This window comes from Hydra vulgaris, chromosome 12 (genome assembly GCF_038396675.1).
Source record: "Hydra vulgaris chromosome 12, alternate assembly HydraT2T_AEP".
NCBI lineage: Eukaryota > Metazoa > Cnidaria > Hydrozoa > Anthoathecata > Hydridae > Hydra > Hydra vulgaris.
The window spans coordinates 3,907,683-3,928,227 of NC_088931.1; the positions used below are offsets into that span (position 1 = coordinate 3,907,683).

Consider the following 20,545-nt stretch of genomic DNA (forward strand, 5'->3'; position numbering starts at 1 on the left):
TATATGAATCAGGAAAACAAGTCAAAGGAAGCAAATTCCAAAGCACCGATGTTTGAGAAAAAAAACTAGACAATTAAGCACTTAAGAACAGTCACAGTAAAAGGATCAGACTTGTTTGAATGACTGGTAACTTGAGAATGGATTTTAATAGATGGCACAAGAGATGCTAATTCTTTAAAGCAGTGCCCATTATAGTATTTATAGAAAAGAGACACAGAAGCAATATTATGATAATGTAATAATGGTAGGAGGTTGGCTGCAACAGCAGGTTCAACTGTGTTTACAATGCATTCTGCACCTCATCTAAAAGAAAAATGAGCAACTTTTTTTTGGAAGATCTGCCCCAGATATAGTAACAGTATTCCATGCAAGGGCGGATTTGAGATTTATAGAGATAAAGAATAGAATCTGCAGTAAGAAAGTGTTGAGCACCATAAATAGATGCAACCTTAGCAGATGCTAATTTTGCAATCAATTTGATATATAGTTTCCAAAAAATTCAGAAGTAAGAGTTAATCCTAGAAGATAAAGAATAGATGGCTCATCGAGTATATTACTGTTCATAAATAAAGGAAGATCTAAATTATTGCAATAATGATTGGCTCAAAAAAATTGGGTTTTATATGAATTAAAATTCACCAGCTGCTCTGAGCTCCATGCTGTAGCAGAAGTGAGATCCTTTTCAAGCTCAAATGCCCCCTCCAAGCAAACAGAAAGTGTTGGCTTTTTATCAAGACAAGAACAAATATTAGTATCATTATCAAACAATGCCACTTTAGCTGTGAGAATTTCTGGAAGATTGTTAATGTAAATTAAAAATAGTATAGGGCCAAGGATAAAACCTTACAGGGTACGAAGAAAAGTTCTATCCATCAAGGACAACTTTTATGCTACGATTGGAAAGGAAGAATTCAATAATCTTAAAGATGTTACCTGATACATTGTTATAAGAGAGAACTTATGGAGAAGACCAACATGATAAAATTTATATAAGGCTTTAGAAATGTAGAGAGCTATAGCCTTAGTCTCTCCACATCTATCTTTTTTTTTTCTTTTTTTTTTTTTAGATTATTCACCTCCCCAAGGCCCGAGGGGGGCCACTACAGTCGAGGAAGCTACTCATTTTTTTTTTGTGTTTTTTATTTTTAATTTTTTTTTTAGTTGTTATTTGTGGTGCAACCCTCTCTCAACTCTTTAACTCCGAAACACGAACCTTGCCTAGCAAGGCCGCTGCACGGAAAAACTAAGTTGAGCGCAGTACTTTCAGGGACGTGGTGGGAGTCGAACTCGGAACCTCTTGCTTACAAAGCGAGCGCTCTTACCACTACACCACTACCGCATCTATCTAATGCACAATTAAACTTATCAGTTATCTCCATTAACAAATCAGCAGCAGAACAAGAAGATCAAAATCGATATTGATAATCAGAAAGTATGTTATTAGATTCAAGATGAGAGATTAAATATTTGTAAATTGAAGGCTCAAAAACCTTACTTATCATGGAAGAAGACTAATGGGATGGTAGTTAGACAAATCAGATTGCTCTCCAGAATTTTTGAAAATAGGGATAACAGATGCTGCTTCCCAGCAGGATGGAAAACAAGACTCTGGTTAGTACATGTTAACTAGTTTTGAAAGTAAATATCATCGCCCTGCAAAACAAAGCTGCAAGACTTTGACAGGTATGTTGTCCGGACCACAAGCTGTAGAAGAGTCTAAGCAGGAAATCAGTTTAGCTACAGAAGCTGGAGTAATACACTTGTCAGGTAATGGATTAACCTGATTGTCAGTTATATCAAGTAGAAAATGATTAATGGAATCAAGAGAAGATATTAACGAAAAGTTCTTAGCAAACATTTCAGCTTTGTCTTTAGATGAGGGGACAAAATCTGAATCGTACAGGAGAGGTGGAATAACAGATTTGCCATTATTATAGATACTGTTAGACATTCTCCAGAAATCATAAGTGCCTAATTTCTGAGATGAAATTTTGTGACCTGAAAATATTGGGCTTTGGTGTTTGGCAAAACCTTTTTGCAATGGTTTCTAGTAATAGTAAATAGGAGTCTGTTTTCTAGAGAATTGTTTTGCTAATAGATATCAAAGTAAAAGTTGCGATCGAAAATTGCAGCAGTATAATGAGAGGAAAGCTATGGAGAAGAGGGCGTTTTGACTTAAAATTGTCAAGAGGGAATAAATGATTACATGTCAGTCTGAATCTAAAAAACTACATAAGAAGTACATTAGTGAGCAGGAAGACAAAAAATTTCTACCCAAGGGCCATCACGAAGAAAATCATGGAAAGAGTTCCACTCAGCTTTAAGGTAGTTGTAAGAGATACAATGATAGAGGGATTCTAATGGTGAAGAAAAGTGCGATAATAGTTTTAGAGGGATTAAACTGTTATCCGAAGAACCTAAGAGTGAATGTGGAGAAACTGAGCACTGACTAGATCAGAAACAAGACATAAGTCGAGTAGATAATATAAATGGTTTGGATTGTCTGGAAAGTGTGTTGGAGAGTTGACTATTTGTGTTGGAGATTGAGAAAGATAAAAGTTGTGGGCCTTAATGCCTGTAGAGCCACTGACACTAGACTCAAGCCATTCAGTGTGATGAGCATTAAAGTCATCAATAACAATGATATTGGCTGAAGGATAAAGAGAAACGGCTTGGTTAATTTGATCAGAAAGAACATCGAAAAGAGTGCAGTTTTGAGATGAAGGCAAGCGATATAGAACAAAGAGAAAGACAATAGAGTGAAGTGGTGCTAAATGAAAGCACATAAAGGAATATTAGGTGGATTTAAATCTAGTTTCCCAATAAATGGGTGAATTCTGCCGAATGTAAATACCAAGGCCAAGCATGTGACTATTGGAGTCTTTATGAATTGAATGAAGGTAATCGTTAATACTAAGATCACAAGCTGAGACAGCTGAACTCAAATTAGTCTCACAAAGAGCAAGTAGGTCAGGTGAACTTTGCAAGAGATAAGACTCAACAGAAGAAAAGTTACTTCAAAGACCATGAATATTAATGAGTGGTAGATTTAGAAAACTTGATGATGAAGATGGTTTTTTGTGTCTTATAGTTTTTGATATTTTAGTCATTTTTTTAATGTGTTAAAGAACTTGACTCATAGCACAGATAGTACTCAGTATACTATTTAATAGTCCAAGAAATTGCCTCCTTACTATTAATAAACCTTAAGCAGTAAAAAAAGGGCTCTAAATGTGGCCTTGACAATGCACACTAAAAGTTTGAACAGACATACCACCCATGCGCAACATGGCACTGTTAGTACTTTGATACTTAGTTGTTGATGGAATCAACCTCTCTGTGAGCTACAACAGAGTTCAGGAAAACTGAAATTACAGAAAACCCGCTTCAGAATTCTAATGAGTTTTAGAGCTGTATCCTCATTAGGAAAATATAGCATGAATTGCCTTGTCATAAAAATAGGGACACAAGTAAAACCCATGCAATGAGTCAATACGATCCAGCATTCAACATCCTAAACTAACCATGAGCGAGACTAGGTTTTTTCAAACCGAGAGGAGACCGAGATGAGAAGTTAGTACTTCTTGTGAGACCGAGAACAAGACGAGACGAGAAATTTAACAATTTTTGAAAACAAATTTATTAAAATCCAAGGAAAAAAATATATAAACATGGTTTTGACAAATAGACACAAATGAAATTTGTCAAATGTAAACAACTTTTTCAAATATTATTTCAGAATTTTTTTGCCAAACTTTTCCAACAAGACAATGTTTTCTTTGATTAAGATTATTTGTTCTACTTTTACTGGGTGTAAGTTGTGTCTGGATGATCGGACGACATTTCCACCTGAGCTAAAAACTCTCTCTGATTTAGTTGAACTTGCTGGAATAGCTAAAATTTGTCTAGCTAATGAAGAGAGTTTGGGCAATGTATTTGAATGCAATTTCCACCAATCAAGAACCGGAAAGTCTTTTTTGGCATCAGGGAGATATTCCCTGATGCCAAAAAATGTTTAAAAATATTTAAAATCTAATTAAAAATTTAATTTGTTTTTGTCAAAAACAAATTAAATTTGTAATTAGATTTATTAAAATCACGGAGTCAAAATATTAATTAATTAAAAAAACAAATTATTAAGCATTTTGTAAATTATAATAATTTTTAATTTGGAAAATAATATAATATTTAAGTCTCGTTCTACTTCTCGCGAAAATTTTCTATTTCTCGTTTCTCACGAGAAGTCTCATTTCTCACAAGAAACGAGAACGAGACGAGATCTCGCTCATGGTTATCCTAAACTTTAAACACATAGATGTATGTAAATACATCTACATCAGCCTAATAGATGAAGAAGAGGGTCAAAGGGGTCAAGGATTGAGGCTGGTACCCCTTAAGCCTTTGCCAATGAGGCCATTTGCAAGCTAGTAGTGGGGTGCATTTAATGTCTGCTCAAGATGAGTATTTTTATTGAGACACCATCTCTAGCCTTAACTCAACCAAGAGTGTTTTATTTCCAAGTTGGCTTCTCCTAGCCTTTGCTTAAAAAAGTGTATCTACAAGGCAGCAGGACATGAGCAGGTTGTACTAGGTTACATGTTACCAGTAGCAGTATAACCTGACCTGACATCATAGCGGCACTACCACCTTGCTGTCCAGCTTGGCAATTTTTTTAAAGCAAGATTTTGTTTTACTAAAGTAAAACAATAATTGGCTTAAAAAAGAAATCAACAATAAAGTATACAATAGCATTATTATTACACTTTGCCTTAAAATGTTCTGACATTATACTTGCCATTAAAAAAAAAGAGTTTAAAATAAGTAGTTCTTAGCTATATAAGTAGTACAAAATGTTAATGTTGCTATGTTAATAACTCTTGGGTCCCCTACCGAACCCCTTTTTTTCCTCCATGGTTGCAGGCCCTTTGCTACGCTACTGCAAATCTTATGATTGTGCTGTACTGGTACAATGAATGAAGTAATGTTGATTTGAGAAACATTTGTGACTGGGCAATGTTTTTGGGATCAGCAATGCAGAAGTAGCAATTGCTTAAATGGTTCAATTATTATTTCCCAATTTTCAAAGTAGCAAACTTCATGACTCTCTTTTTCCCCTGTAGCAAACTGTCACATAGAACAATTTTTTATCAATAACTTCTTGAACTGCATTTATCTAAATCATTGAAATTCTACAAAATAAAGCACATCTACATAAGAAACGTCTAGTCTATTATTTTGCGTTTCTGTGGTTTATTTTTTTAAAAAAAAGATAAAATTTAATATGTTTTCTTAATTAAATTTAATGGTTTTTGCATAAAGTGTACTCGATTTTTCTTCTTTAAACACAAAGAGTCATTAAAAGCTATTTTTACCACAAATGATAAATTCAAATGTCAAACTGTAGGAATATATATATATATATATATATATATATATATATATATATATATATATATATAATATATATACATTTTTTAAGAAATAGGAATAAATCCATAAAAAGAAGTTTTATTTTAAAAACTTTATTCGATTTTGTTTTATTGCATAGCAGTTGAATAAGTACTGCAATTTTCTGCTGAACCAAAATTCTCGCACCTAAATAGATCCTAAACCAACAAAGAATGATGTTTATGTAATATATATGATTTTTATAGAACACATCATTTTTAATTCTTTAGAGTACATACTAATTGGAGAAAATAAATAAATATTACTGTTTTTAGTTCCATCTGTTGGTCCTGTTATAACTGATTGGTATCTTGATGAGCACCGCCCAAGGGAGGCTGTGTTTATTTGGAGTCCAATACCTAATAATTATATCAATGGTAGATTGTTACGGTACAAAGTTTCTTATGGGATATCTCGAGATGGAAAGAACATTTTTCCTCCTGCAATGGTTGATGATTGGGTATTTATTCGTCTTTGATTTTATATATTTTTATTTTAATTTGTAAATACTTTAGCATTTACAATGAGTCAAACAAGGTGATGTTTCCTCTACATATAAAAATATTTAAAATGTTATTAAAATATTTTAAATAATATTTTCACCTCAGGGATTTGTGCTTGGACCGTTGTCATTTTTGATATTTATTAATGATTTGCCTGATTGCGTACAAAATATAACAAAACTTTGTGCTGATGATACTAGAGCACAACAAATTGAAAATTTGATTAAAAAAGATGACTGTCACATTTCTTTACTTTTACTTATGCAAACATATGCGTTTGTTTAAAATTTTTCAAATCAAAAGCATTACTTCAGCATTTATTTTTTCCAAATAATTATGTGATTGATTGTTTTTTATCTAGTATAAAAAACACATATTTATTATAAATAATAATCAGTTATTAAAATTTAAAACGCATTTCAAAAGAAACCATGCTAAAACATGATTACTTTCTTCAATAGTGTTTTAATCTATATACAAACAAAAAAATAAATGACATTATGTACTAAAACTCATTGGAATAAAACGGGTTTGAATAAATTATCAAGTCTGTAGAATGTGGGGTATACTATGAAGACTATTTGGCCTACAACAAAACAGAGAAGGCGAGCTTCGAGTAAAACAAAAAAGTTAGTTCTTCTTGACATGCATTTATTCTTTTGTTTAAATCAAAAAAATTTAGCCCAAATGGTTTTTTTTTATCATTCTCTTTAATACGAACACAATATGTCTTGTAAGTTTGGGATTACTTTAAGTATTTACAAAAACTAAGTATTTACACAAAATAAAAAAATAATATCATTTAAGTACATAAACTAAAGCAATAAGCTTAAGTGCATAAACTGACGCAATAAGCTAGAATATAAAACATCTAAGTAAAATTAAATAGCATAAATAGCATGGAATTAAATAGCATATAAATAGCATGAAATTAAATAGCAGTTAAATAGCATGAAATAGCATATAAACTATAAAAAAAGAAAAGATTTTGATTACTACATAAAAAATAAACTGCTGACTTGACAGAGTCTGAGGTCAGTAATTTTTATCTCAGAACTTTAGAACTTAATTTTATTTGGTGTTTTAAATAACTTAAAAACAGCAAAACAAACGCTTTATATAAATTTTAAATAAAATAATTAAAATGAAAACAATGTAAAAAATGTTTTATTTAAATTTTAAAATAATTAAAATGAAACCTGTGTAAAAAAACATTTTATTTTAGTTTTGAATAAAATAATTAAAATAAAAATAATGTAAAAAACGTTTTATTTAAATACTAAAGAAAATTTATGAAAATCAGTTTTGTTTTAAAAAAGTCAACTTGACCAAACATGCTATTCTTCAATTAATACATCAAATTAATGAATCTTTCGAAAATTTAAAATTGTCAAAAGCTTTTGACTCCGTTGATCATAATATTTTGCTTTAAAAACTTGAATGCTATGGCGTAGCAGGCAAAGCTCTAAGTTGATTCAAAAGTTATCTCTCCTACCAAAAACAATTTGTTTTAAATAAAAATTCCCTTCTCAAACATTAATGAACATAACATATGGTGTACCGCAAGGATCAATACTTTTTTTGGGCCACTTTTTTTCATTACATATATAATTGATCTTAACAAAGCATTCAATTTAAAGATTATAACTTTTTCAGACAACCTAAACTTGTTTCAGTCACATGAAAATATAAATATACTTTTTAATAATATGAACAGATTATTTTTAAATAATTTCAATATTTAAAAAAAAAAAAAAATGGATACTTTTCTATCCATTTTTTTTTAATTTATTTTATTCTTTTCTATAATGCTCTCTTGGTTTCCTCAGCATTGTTAGCCCTGCCCAATGTTTTTGTAAACCTTTACAAAATTAAACCCCAAAACAAATATAACCTACGTAATAATAGCATTCCAGAAAAACCTATTTGCAAAAATAAACATGCTCAGTTTTGTATATCTTATCGTGAACCTTTTCTCTGGAATGAAATAGCATGGTCTAACTTTGTTTTTTCATCTAAAATGACCTATTCTTTTTTTTGAACAATCTATAAAAAAAAATTATTTTTTTAACCAAAAGTATTCTTAATTTTTTTTGATTTTTTCAAAAATATTTTCAGTTGTTATACTGCACATTGATTTGTTATGTTTTATTGTGAGTTTCACTTCTGATGTATGTACAGTATGTACAGTATTAAATTTATAATATATATGCGGTAATGGTATAGTGGTAGAGTGCTCGCTTCATAAGTGAGAGGTTCCGAGTTTGATTCCCACCAGGCCTTTAGGAGTACCGCGCTCAACTTGTTTCTCCGCGTTGAGAGAGGGTTATAACCACAAGTAGCCTCCTCATCTGCTGGGGCTTTCTCGGCCTTGGGGAGGTGAATTGCCAAAAAAAAAAATAATTAGTTGTTATATATTTTAGGTATATATTTATTTTATAAGGTATATATTAATGTTTTTATTGTAGAAGAAAATAGAGTTTTATATTGATAAAGGCTTCATGGTTGGTTATTATGACCTTCTTGAAGTCCTGTTCGTATAATATTATAAATTCTATTGTAAATAATATTATGCGGCAAATGAAATAAATAAAATGAAAATAAAAATTAAATACTGTGCTCATTTTTCAAATTTTGAAGAATATTAGAAAGACATTTAGAAGAAAAGTTTGCTCGACGTTTATTGTTTTGCCAATTTTAGGATAAAAGTTGCACATTTGTCAATTTGTCGAATCCTGTGTCTTAATTTTGTATCGTCCTGATGTTGATCTGAAAGAGTTTTAGGTAGACAATTTTTTGCTGCCCTTACTTTTCTTAATTTCGAGGGCTAAAAATTCTGAGGGTCATCAAAATATAAAATTTCTAAATTGCTATGGTAATTTAAATCACAATAAGCTTTGTTTTTTTTAAATTATTTTAACACAAAAATCAAAGATTACTGTTGTTATTATGTTGCAAAATTGAAGACTGGAAATGTGCTTTAAAACTTATTCACAGTCTTATCACTGAACATCGCAGAAGAGAATTTAAGCCAGGAAGTTCATACCAAGCGCTGTCAACTCTTTTATATTTACAGTGTTTAAAGTGTAATCGTATACGCAAGGCATTATGGGATGTCCTGGTAGTATAGAAATAAGTTTACAACAACAAACTTGGCTGAAACTCTGCAAAGTTTTCTATTTTTTATTGTGTTATTCTTTAATAAGTAATACTCTTCATTGTTCAGAAATGCCTTCATGTTGTGCTGCAATTAACTGCACAAATGAGTGGAATTTCTAATTAAAATTATCAAGTTATTTGAATGATTAACTCACTACTAAAATATGAAAGTTATATACTGTTCTTATTTCTACAGGTGCAAGAGGAGATCTTGATGCACCAAAATTAATTGATAGACATTTTGATCTTTGAGCATTTTTTGAATTGAATGTTACTGTCAACTGTTATACTGACTTCTTACTGACCAACCAATTTGTTGATAAAAATAATACTCTTTTTAATCTAATGAATTCAAAAAAGTTTCATGCTGATAAACCTGCTTGATATGATGTGTAACAACAATGGAAAATAACATGTTACTGTTGAGGGTATTTTAACTTCGGATTAAGAAATGAAATTGATTTAAAATCAAAATATAAAAATAAATTTTAAAATAAAATGTTACAATAACTAGAATACTGAAATTGTGTCAGGTTGTGTTCTCTCGGAAAAATTTTGCTGTATTTTCATATCTAACTTTAAGCAAGATTATTTACAAAGTTTGATTGGAACTATTCATAACGAAGAAGGTTGAAATGACAGACTTTTAAACAATTTGGATTAGCTTACTTGGATTTGCTTTATTTTTGTTGTCATTAGAAACTAACAGGTCTAAAAACAATTGTCTTAAAGGAACATATTTTAGCGTTGTACTGCATATAAATGCTTTATTTAAATATTTACACTTAAAAAACTAACCAAACAAAATTATTTTTTGCTGATAAAAAAAAAAAAAAAATTCATTTCAATAGGTTTACTGTTACAATTCTTATAAAGAAAACTATTGACAAAGCATGCAGATTTTGCTAGCTTGTTAAAAAGGGTGTTAGACTGTATCAACAGTGTGTGGTATTACTTTGTTGTGAAGCGATGGATATTAGGTATGATTTAGAGACCAATGAGAAAACAAACCGCCAAAATTATTTATCAAAATCTGTATTTATATCATTGATTTGTCATATTCTATTTGACATTATTCATGAATCTGTTGAAAAGTGGCTTCATACTAAAAACATAGGTTTTAGATTATTACTTAAAATCATGAAATTCTGTACTTTTGACTTTTTATTTAAAGACTGCTTTTAATATGCTTTTTACTTACAATAAAAAAAAATTTCACGTATTTGTCAGAACAAGAATTTTTTTATTTATTAGGCTGTACATGATCTATGTCAAGGAAATAAAATAAGTTTATTAATATTAATAATTTTATTTAATAATGCCTTTATATTTTTCTTTTAACAATCTGTATTAATTTTATGAGTTAATGTGTGTGTGTGTGTGTGTGTGTGTGTGTGTGTGTGTGTGTGTGTGTGTGTGTGTATATATATATATATATGTAAACATACACACACATATGTATATATATATATATGTGTGTGTGTGTGTGTGTGTGTGTGTGTGTGTGTGTGTTTAAATTTGATAATGATAGTTTGCTATCTAATTTGATAATGATAGTTTGCTATCTAATTATTACATAGCACATTATTTTTTTTGAGGTTTCATTTGAAGATTTTCAAATTGGCTTATTACTATGACTCAATAAGCTTTTTTAAGACATTTAATATTACATTGTAGTATTGCTGCTCTTTTGAATAATGATATTTGAGAAACAAAATAGTATAAAATAAAAATATTAATTCTATAAATAGTTTACAAAATAAATTAAGAACAATCAATTACTGACTGGATTTGGTTTTTTAAAACAGCTCATTTATTTGTTTTGAAATGTTATACTACCAGGGCATCCTACAATCCTCTGTAAACAAATTACATGTTTTTATGTGAGTCGACAGTGCTTGGTTCATACCTACTCCCTACTAATGTTGCTTTTCAGGCCAGAGCCAGCGTCAAATCTCAAATCTCTTGGTTCTTAGCCAAAATTTTAGCCGCTGCACCATGGCTGCATGATTTTATTCATGAATGATTTCTTTCATCAAGATAACTTAAGTTTTTTTAAAAGATAAGTTTTTTTTAAAGAACTTTTTAAAAAGCATTTGAAAAAAGAAAAAATTTAGCCTGAGAAAGCAAAACTCTCAGTTTTTAACAGTAGTAAAGGAAACTAATCACACACACTCAAAAAATATTTTTTTAAATGATTTTCTGGTTTAATTTATTTCCAACAAAAAAATCAAAACTTTATTTGGAAATTGCTCGAAAAATAGTAAACATCAAATCTAAGTTGAATAAAAATGTTTTAATATGTATGATAAGTATGATAAAGAATAGTATGATAAAATGTTTTTAGAAAAAAGGTTTCTATAAATAAATTTTTTTATGCTTTCAAAATCCATTTTTTAATTTCATTTTTTTAAGTAAAATTTTTTTGTTTTTTTAAGTAAATATTTTTTCCAGTTGAACTTTTAATCAGCATAAATAAATTTATTTAAGGTTGATGGTTTTACTACTGGATATGTCATAAAAAATTTGTCAGTTAATGCGGAATATACAGTATACATTGCTGGTGAAACTATCATGGGAACAGGCAGTATAAGTAACAAAATATATATAGGTATGCAACATTATTTAAATTTCATGTCAAAATTTTTCATTTTCTTTCTTTGATTCTTTTGTGTGTGTGTTTTTTTTTCTTGTTTAAATTATTTCCTTATATATTTTTTTATTAGTTCTATTCTTTATTTCAACTTTTAGAGTCATGCAAATGTCCCGCTATGATTTATACTGCGTGGTATCAAGCCGATGGTGATAAATATTTACTTTATGGAAGTCAATATAATGTTTCCGGAGGAATAATGTATGACTTTTTAAATAACATGACTAAATCAATATGTACCTGTAGTCCAGGTTTAAAAAGTGGAATTTTACCATATAATCTTTATTGGGATCGAACCAAAGATGGAAAATCTCCAATGCGAGCAAGTGAGTAAAGTTTTACAAAAAAAGTTTATATATATATATATATACTTATACATATATATATATATAAACATATATATATATATATATATATATATATATATATATATATATATATATATATATATATATATATATATATATATATGTATATATATATATATATATATATATATATATATATATATATATATATATATATATATATATATGTATATATATTTATATATATATTTACATGTATATATATATATGTATATATATATATATATATATATATATATATATATACATATATATATACATATATATATATATATATATATAAATATATATATATACATATATATGTGTATATATTTATGTATATATATATGCATATATATGTATACATATATATATACATATATATATATGTATATATATATATATATATATATATATATATATATATATATATATATATATATATATATATATATATATGTATATATATTTATATATATATTTACATGTATATATATATGTATATATGTATGTGTATATATATATCTATGTATATATATTTATATGTATATATATATATACATATATATGTATATATACATACATGCACACACTTAAATATACACAGTTACATATACACATGCACATATACAGTCAGATCAGGTTATCCTGCTACTGGTAACATGTAACCCAGTACAATCTGCTTCATGTCCTGCTGCTTTGTAGGATACACCTTTTTAGGCAAAGGCTAGGAGATGCCAACTCCGATTTAAAACACCCCCTGCCATTGGAGCTCTTAGTTGAGTAAAGGCAAGAGATGGTGTCTCGATAAAAATACTTATCTTAGGCAGATGTTAAATGCACCCGGCTACTGTCTTGTAGAAGGCTGCCTAAGCAAAGACTTAAAAGGTAAACAGACTCTATTTGTTGACCAGCCTCGCACCCCTTCTTCATCTATTAGGCTGGCGCAGATGTATTTTTAATACATTGTTTCCAGTTTAGGATGTTAAATGCTGGATCTTCTTGACTCAACGCATGGGTTTTGCTTGTGTCTCTGTTTTTATGACTAAGCAACTCATTCTATTATCTCCTAATGAGGGTACAGCTCTAAAACTCAGTTTGATGGTTCTAAGGTTGGCTGGTAGTCAGGTTTCCCGAACTCTGTGGTAGCTCTCAGAGAGGCTGATTCCATCAACAGCTGAAAAATATCAAAGTATTAACAGTGCCATGTTGCGCATGGATGGTGTCCCTGTTTGTACTTTTGGTGTGTATTGCAGAGGCCACATTTGGAGCCCTTTGTTACGGCTTAGGGTTTATTAGTAGTAATGAGGCAATTGCTTGGGCTATTAAACGGTGTTCTGAGTACTATCTATGCTTTGAGTCAAGTTCTTCAATCTAATTTAAAAATGAATAAAGTACCAAAAACTATAAAACACAACCATCATCATCACCAAGTTCTCTAAACCTATCATTCACTAATATTCGTGGTCTTCGAAGTAACTTTTCTTCTGTTGAGTCTTATCTCTTGCAAAGTTCACCTGACCTACTTGCTCTTTGTGAGACTAATTTGAGTTCGGCTGTCTCATCTTGTGATCTTAGTGTTGATGGTTATCTTCCTATAATTCGTAAAGACTTCAATAGTCACATGCTTGGCCTGGGCATTTACATTTGTAAGAATTCACCCATTTGTCGTGAAACTAGGTTTGAATCCACAGACTATTCTTTCATGTGCTTATGTTTAGCATCACTTCACTCTATTACCTTTCTCTTTGTTCTATATTGCTCTCCTTCATCTCAAGACTGCACTCTTTTTGACATTATTTCTGATCATATTGACCAAACCTCTCTCTTTATCCATCAGCTGATATAGTTGTTGTTGGTGACTTTAATACTCACCACTCTGAATGGCTTGGCTCTAGTGTCAATGAGTCTGCAGACATTAAAGCCCACAACTTTTGCCTTTCTCATTCCCTAACTCAAATAGTCAACTTTCCAACTCGCTTTCCAGACAACCCGAATCATCTACCTTCTCTACTTGACTTATGTCTTGTTTCTGATCCTAGTCAGTACTAAGTTTCTCCACATTCACCCTTAGGTTCTTCTCATCACAGTTTGATCTCTCTAAAACTAATATCTCATTCTTCTTCATCACCTGAATCCCCCTACTATTGAACCTCTTACAACTACAGGAAAGCTGACTGGGATTCTTTCCATGATTTTCTTCGTGATGGCCCTTGGGAAGAAAACTTTCATCTTCCTGTCGACAAATGTGCTTCTTACATAACTTCGTGGATTCAGGCTGGCATGGAATCTTTTATTCCCTCTCGACGATTCCAGGTCAAGCCTCACTCTCCTCCATGGTTTTCTTCACACTATGCTGCTGCGATTGCCTATCGAAACCGTTACTTCCTTATTTATCAGCAAAATAATTCTCCAGAAAACAGATGTCTGTTTATTACTGCTAGAAACAATTGTAAAAAGGTTTTGTCTGACGCCAAACCCGCTTTTCTCAGGTCATGAAATCTCATATCTCATCTCAAAAATTAGGCTCTCGTGACTTCTGGAGAATCTTTAATAATATCAATAATAAAGGCAAATCTATAATTCCACCTCTCTTGTATGGTTCAGACTTTGTCACTCCAACTAAAGACAAAGCTAAATTGTTTGCTAAAAACTTTTTATCAATATCATCTCTTGATTCCACTAGTTGCTTTCTACCTGATATTGCCAACAAACAGGTTGATCCATTGCTTGACCTTCATATCACTCCAGCATCTGTATCTAAAGTGATTTCCTGCCTAGACTCTTCTACAGCTTGTGGCCCAGACAACATACCTGTTATTGTCTTGCAGAAGTGATCTCCGGAGCTGTCGTCTATACTCTCAAAACTATTCAACAAATGCTTATCAGAGTCTTGCTTTCCAGCCTGCTGGAAAGCTGCATCTGTTATCCCTATCTTCAAAAATTCTGGAGAGCGATCTGATTCGTCTAACTACTGTCCCATAAATCTTCTTCCTATCATAAGCAAGGTTTGTGAATCTTTAATTAACAAACACTTAATTTCTCATCTTGAATCTAATAACTTACTTTCTGACCATCAATATGGATTTCGATCTTCTCATTCTACAGCTGATTTGCTAACAGTAATAACTGACAGGTTTTATCGTGCATTAGATGAAGGTGGAGAGGTTAAGGCCATCGCTCTTGACATTTCAAAAGTTTTTGATAAAGTTTGGCATGCTGGTCTTCTCCATAAGCTTTCTTCTTATGGTGTATCTGGCAACATCTTTAAGATCATTGAATCTTTTCGTTCCAATCGTAGCATAAAAGTTGTCCTAGATGGACAACACTCTTCTTCTTATTCTGTACCTTCAGGGGTTCCTCAAGGTTCTATCCTTGGCCCTATACTCTTTTTAATTTACATTAAGAATCTTCCAGATATTCTCACATCTAAGGTGGCATTGTTTGCTGATAATACTACCATTTATTCTTGTCGTGATAAGAAACCAACACCCTCTGGTTGCCTGGAGGGGACATTTGAGCTTGAAAAAGATCTCACTTCTGCTACAGCATGGGGCTCACAGTGGCTGGTGAACTTTAATTCAAATAAAACTCAATTTTTTTCAGCCAATCGTTATTGCAATAATTTAGATCTTCCTATATTTATGAACGGTGATGTACTTGATGAGTCATCTACTCTTCATCTTCTAGGATTAACTCTTACTTCCAATCTTTCTTGGAAACCATATATCAAATCAGTTGCAAAATTAGCATCTGCTAAGGTTGCATCTCTTTATCGATCTCGTCACTTTCTTACTTCGGATTCTATTCTCTATCTCTATAAATCTCAAATCTGGCCTTGTATGAATTACTGTTGCCATATCTGGGGCGGATCTTCTAATGATGCTCTTTCTCTTTTAGACAAGGTGCAAAAGCGCATTTTAAACATAGTTGGACCTGCTAATACAGCCAACCTCCAACCATTATCACATCGTCGTAATGTTGCCTCTCTTTCTTTTTTCTACAAATTTTATAATGGGCACTGCTCTAAAGAGCTAGCGTATCATCTCTTGTGCCATCTACTAAAATTTATTCTTATGTTACTCGTCATTCAAATAAGTCTCATCCTTTTTCTGTTACTGTTCCTAAGTGCTCCAAAAACGCTATTACCAAGTTTTTTTCCCCGAACATCAGTTCTTTGGAATTCGCTTCCTTCATCTTGCTTTCCTGAGTTATAGAGTTGAGAGAGGGTTATAACCACAATTAAGTAGCCTCCTCATCTGTAGTTGCCTTCTGGGCCTTGGGGAGGTGAAATAACAAAAAAAAAATTAAAAATTAAAAATATGTATATATATATATATATATATATATATATATATATATATATATATACTTATATAAATGTATATATATATATGTATGTATATATGTATATTTATGTATATATATACATATATATATATATATGTATATATATATATATATATATATTTGTGTATATGTATGTATATATATATATATATGTATGTATATATATACATATATATGTTTATATATATATACTTACACGCACATACTTTTATATACACAGTTATATATACACACGCACATTTATATACACACACATATGTATATATTTATCAATTGAAGTTAAAGTGAAACCTATATGTGAAGGAGGGATATAACCTTCATTGAGTATGCTTTTTTTAAAGACTGGCATCTCTGGCAAAACTGAATAAATTTTTCAGTTAAGAACTTTTATGGCTTGAACAAAAAGAATTTATAAATAACATACAAAATAATGGATTAAATTAGAAAAGATTTACCACGAAAAAGAGTGTTCCTTTTTTAAAGGGTTAAAGAATATCTTTTTTCATTTTGGTTTTATTTGATGTTAGCATTTGCAAATATTTAGATTATAATTTAGAAGTTTTATCATGTCATGTTTTGAAAATAATATCTTTCAAATGATGTCCATTGTTTGATTCAATCTGAGATGCTCTTTTTAGAGCATTTCCTTGGTATTGTCTATGCAGCTCTTTCTGTTATCTTCTATTGAGGCTGCAACTTTAAAATAAGTAACTTTAAACCTCAATAACTTTGAGCTAGTAAATCTAGGAGAAAGTCTTGTAGCTTCTTGATTTTTGTGATATACTAGCATTAAAATACTAGCATAATGATCTTATACGTGTCTTTATTTGGCAAAACTTTACTCAATTGATTTTCTTTTGTTTGCTATTGTTGTTCTGTTTATTATTGTTTGTTTGTTATTGTTGTTATTGTTGTTCTTTCTTCACCTTTTTTATGTATTCATTTGCCAATAATGTTGTTATTGGTGACTTTATTGCTCAATACACAATTATGAAAAAATGACATTTGGTATTGTGAAACTATTTTCAACATGATTAGTTTTATATAAAATTGCATTTAAAAACAGAACCAAAATAATATAATATTGTTTCAAACAAATTGTTTTAATTAATTAGTTCCATTTTTCAGTATTTACAAGTAAAATTAAAAGTAAAACAAAGATTAAAAGTAAAAACAGTAAAAAGTTGTTTAAATTGTTTCTTTGACAATTTGTTTTACACCCATCATCTAAATATATAAAAGATATAATAAAGCCTTAAAGAATGAATTTTAGTAGATGGCACTGCTCTAAAGACACTAGCTCTTAAGAGCAGTGCTCATTATAATATTTGTAGAAAAGAAAAAGATTAGCAACACTACAACGATGTTATAATGGTAAGAGGCCGGCTACAAGAGCAGGTCCAACTATGTTTACAATGCGTTTTTGCACCCTGTCCAAAAGAGATAGGGCATCATTAGAAGATCTGCCCCAGATATAGCAACAGTATTCCATACAAGGCCAGATTTGAGATTTATAGAGAAAGAGAATAGAATCCGAAATGAGAAAGTGTTGAGCTCGATAAAGAGATGCAACCTTAGCAGATGCTAATTTTGCAACAGATTTGATATATGGTTTCCTAGAAACATCCGAAGTAAGAGTTAATCCTAGAAGATGAAGAGCAGATGACTCATCGAGTACATCACCGTTCATAAATATAGGAAGATCTAAATTATTACAATAACAATTGGCTGAAAAAAAATTTATATCTATTGAAGTTCACCAGTCACTGTGAGCCACATGCATTAGCAGAAGTGAGATCCTCTTCAAGCTCAGATGCCCCCTCCAAGCAATCAGAGAGTGTTGGCTTCTTATCACGACAAGAATAAATGGTAGTATCATCAGCAAACAATGCCACCTCAGATGTGAGAATTTCTGGAAGATCATTAATGTAAATTAAAAAGACTAAAGGGCCGAGGACAGAACCTTGAGGAACACCTGAAGTTACAGAATAAGAAGAAGAGTGCTGTCCATTGAGGACAACTTTTATACTATGATTGGAAAGGAACAATTTAATATCCTTAAAAATGTTACCTATACACCTTAAGAAGAAAGCTTATGAAGAAGACCAGCATGCCAAAATTTATCAAAAACTTTTGAAATGTCAAAGCGATGGCCTTAACATCTCCACCTTTATCTAATGCACAATAAAACCTATTGGTTATTACTATAAGCAAATCAGTTGTAGAACGAGAAGATCGAAATCCATATTGATGGTCAAAAAGTAAGTTGTTAGATTCAAGATAAGAGATTAAGTATTTGTTAATTAAAGATTCAAAAACATCGCTTATAATAGAAAGTAGACTAATGGGACGGTACAAATCAGATCGCTCTCCAGAATTTTTGAAAATAAGGATAACAAATGCCGCTTTCCAGCAGGCTGGAAAACAAGACTCTGATATGCACTTGTTGAATAGTTTTGAGAGTATAAATGAGAGCTCCGGAGAACACTTCTGCAAGACAATAACAGGAATGTTTTCTGGGCCACAAGCTGTAAAAGAGTCTAGGCAGGAAATCACTTTAGATACAGAAGCTGGAGTGATACGAATGTCAAGCAATGGATCAATTTGTTTGTTGGCAACATCAGGTAGAACGCAACTAGTGGAATCAAGAGATGGTATTGATGAAAAGTTCTAAGCAAACAATTCAGCTTTGTCTTTAGTTGAGGTGACAATGTCTGAACCATACAAGAGAGGTGGAGTTATAGATTTGCCCTTATTATTAATACTATTAAAGATTCTCCAGAAGTCATGAGAGCCTAATTTTTGTGAAGAATTATGAGATTTCATAACCTGAGAATTGCGGGCTTTGGTATTTGACAAAACCTTTTTACAATGGTTTTTAATTGTAATAAACAGACGTCTGTTTTCCTGAGAATTATTTTGCTGATAGATATGGAAGTAACAGTTTCGATTGGCAATCGCAGCAGCACAATATGAGGAAAACTATGGAGGAGAGTGAGGCTTGACCTGGAATCATCAAGAGGGAACAAAGATTCTATGCCAGACTGAATCCACGAAGTTATGTAAGAAGCACATTCATTGACAGGAAGACGAAGGATTTCTACCTAACAGCCAACACAAAGAAAATCACGGAAAGAGTCCCAGCCAGCCTTAAGGTAGTTGTAAGAGGTACAATAATAGGGAGATTCAGGTGATGAAGAAGAATGAGATATTAGTTTTAGAGAGATCAAACTGTGATCAGAAGCACCCAAGGGTGAATGTGGAGAAACTCAGCACTGACTAGGATCAGAAACAAGACATAAGTCAAGTAGAGAAGGTAAATGTTTGGATTGTCTGGAAAGCAAGTTGGAAAGTTGACTATTTGAATTAGGGATTGAGTTGTGGGCTTTAATGCCTGCAGAATCACTGACTCTAGAGCCAAGCCATTCCGAGTGGTGAGCATTAAAATCACTCACAACAAAAATTTTAGCTGATGGATAAAGAGAGAGGGCTTGGTCAATATGATCAGAAATAACATCAAAAAGAGTGCAGTCTTGAGATGAAGGAGAGCGATATAGAACAAATAGAAAGGTGATAGAGTGAAGTGATGCTAAACGAAAGCACATGAAAGAATAGTCTGTGGATTCAAACCTAGTTTCACGACAAATGGGTGAATTCTTACGCATGTAAATGCCCAGGCCAAGCATGTCACTATTTGAGTCTTTACTTTAATTAAAGTAAGATAACCATCAACACTAAGATCGCAAGATGAGATAGCTGAACTCAAATTAATCTTACAAAGAGCAAGTAGATCTGGTAAACATTGCAAGAGATAAGACTCAACATAAGAAAAGTTACTTCGAAGAACACGAATATTAGGTTTAAAGAACTTGGTGATGATGATGGTTTTTTGTGTTTTATAGTTTTTGGTACTTTAGTCTTTTTAAATTTGTTGAAGAACTTGCCACAGGGCTCGGGAAATCTGACTACCAGCCAGCCTCAGAACCATCAAATTGAGTTTTAGAGCTGTACTCTCATGAGGAGATAATATAGAATGAGTTGCTTAGTCATAAAAACAGAGACACAAGCAAAACTCATGGATT

The 20,545-nt window shown here is 31.2% G+C and overlaps 1 protein-coding gene across 4 annotated transcripts in view; it reads left to right on the forward strand.

Annotated features, from left to right (window-relative positions):
• Positions 1 to 20,545, forward strand: part of LOC105848058 (uncharacterized) — a 108,875-nt gene that overhangs the window by 53,146 nt on the left and 35,184 nt on the right. For all 4 annotated transcript variants that reach the window (XM_065811269.1, XM_065811272.1, XM_065811271.1 and 1 more), the window contains exons 6-8: positions 5,724 to 5,908; positions 11,601 to 11,721; positions 11,862 to 12,089. In XM_065811269.1, coding sequence (XP_065667341.1) covers positions 5,724 to 5,908; positions 11,601 to 11,721; positions 11,862 to 12,089 — 534 coding nt within the window. The remainder of the gene's footprint in view (positions 1 to 5,723; positions 5,909 to 11,600; positions 11,722 to 11,861; positions 12,090 to 20,545) is intronic.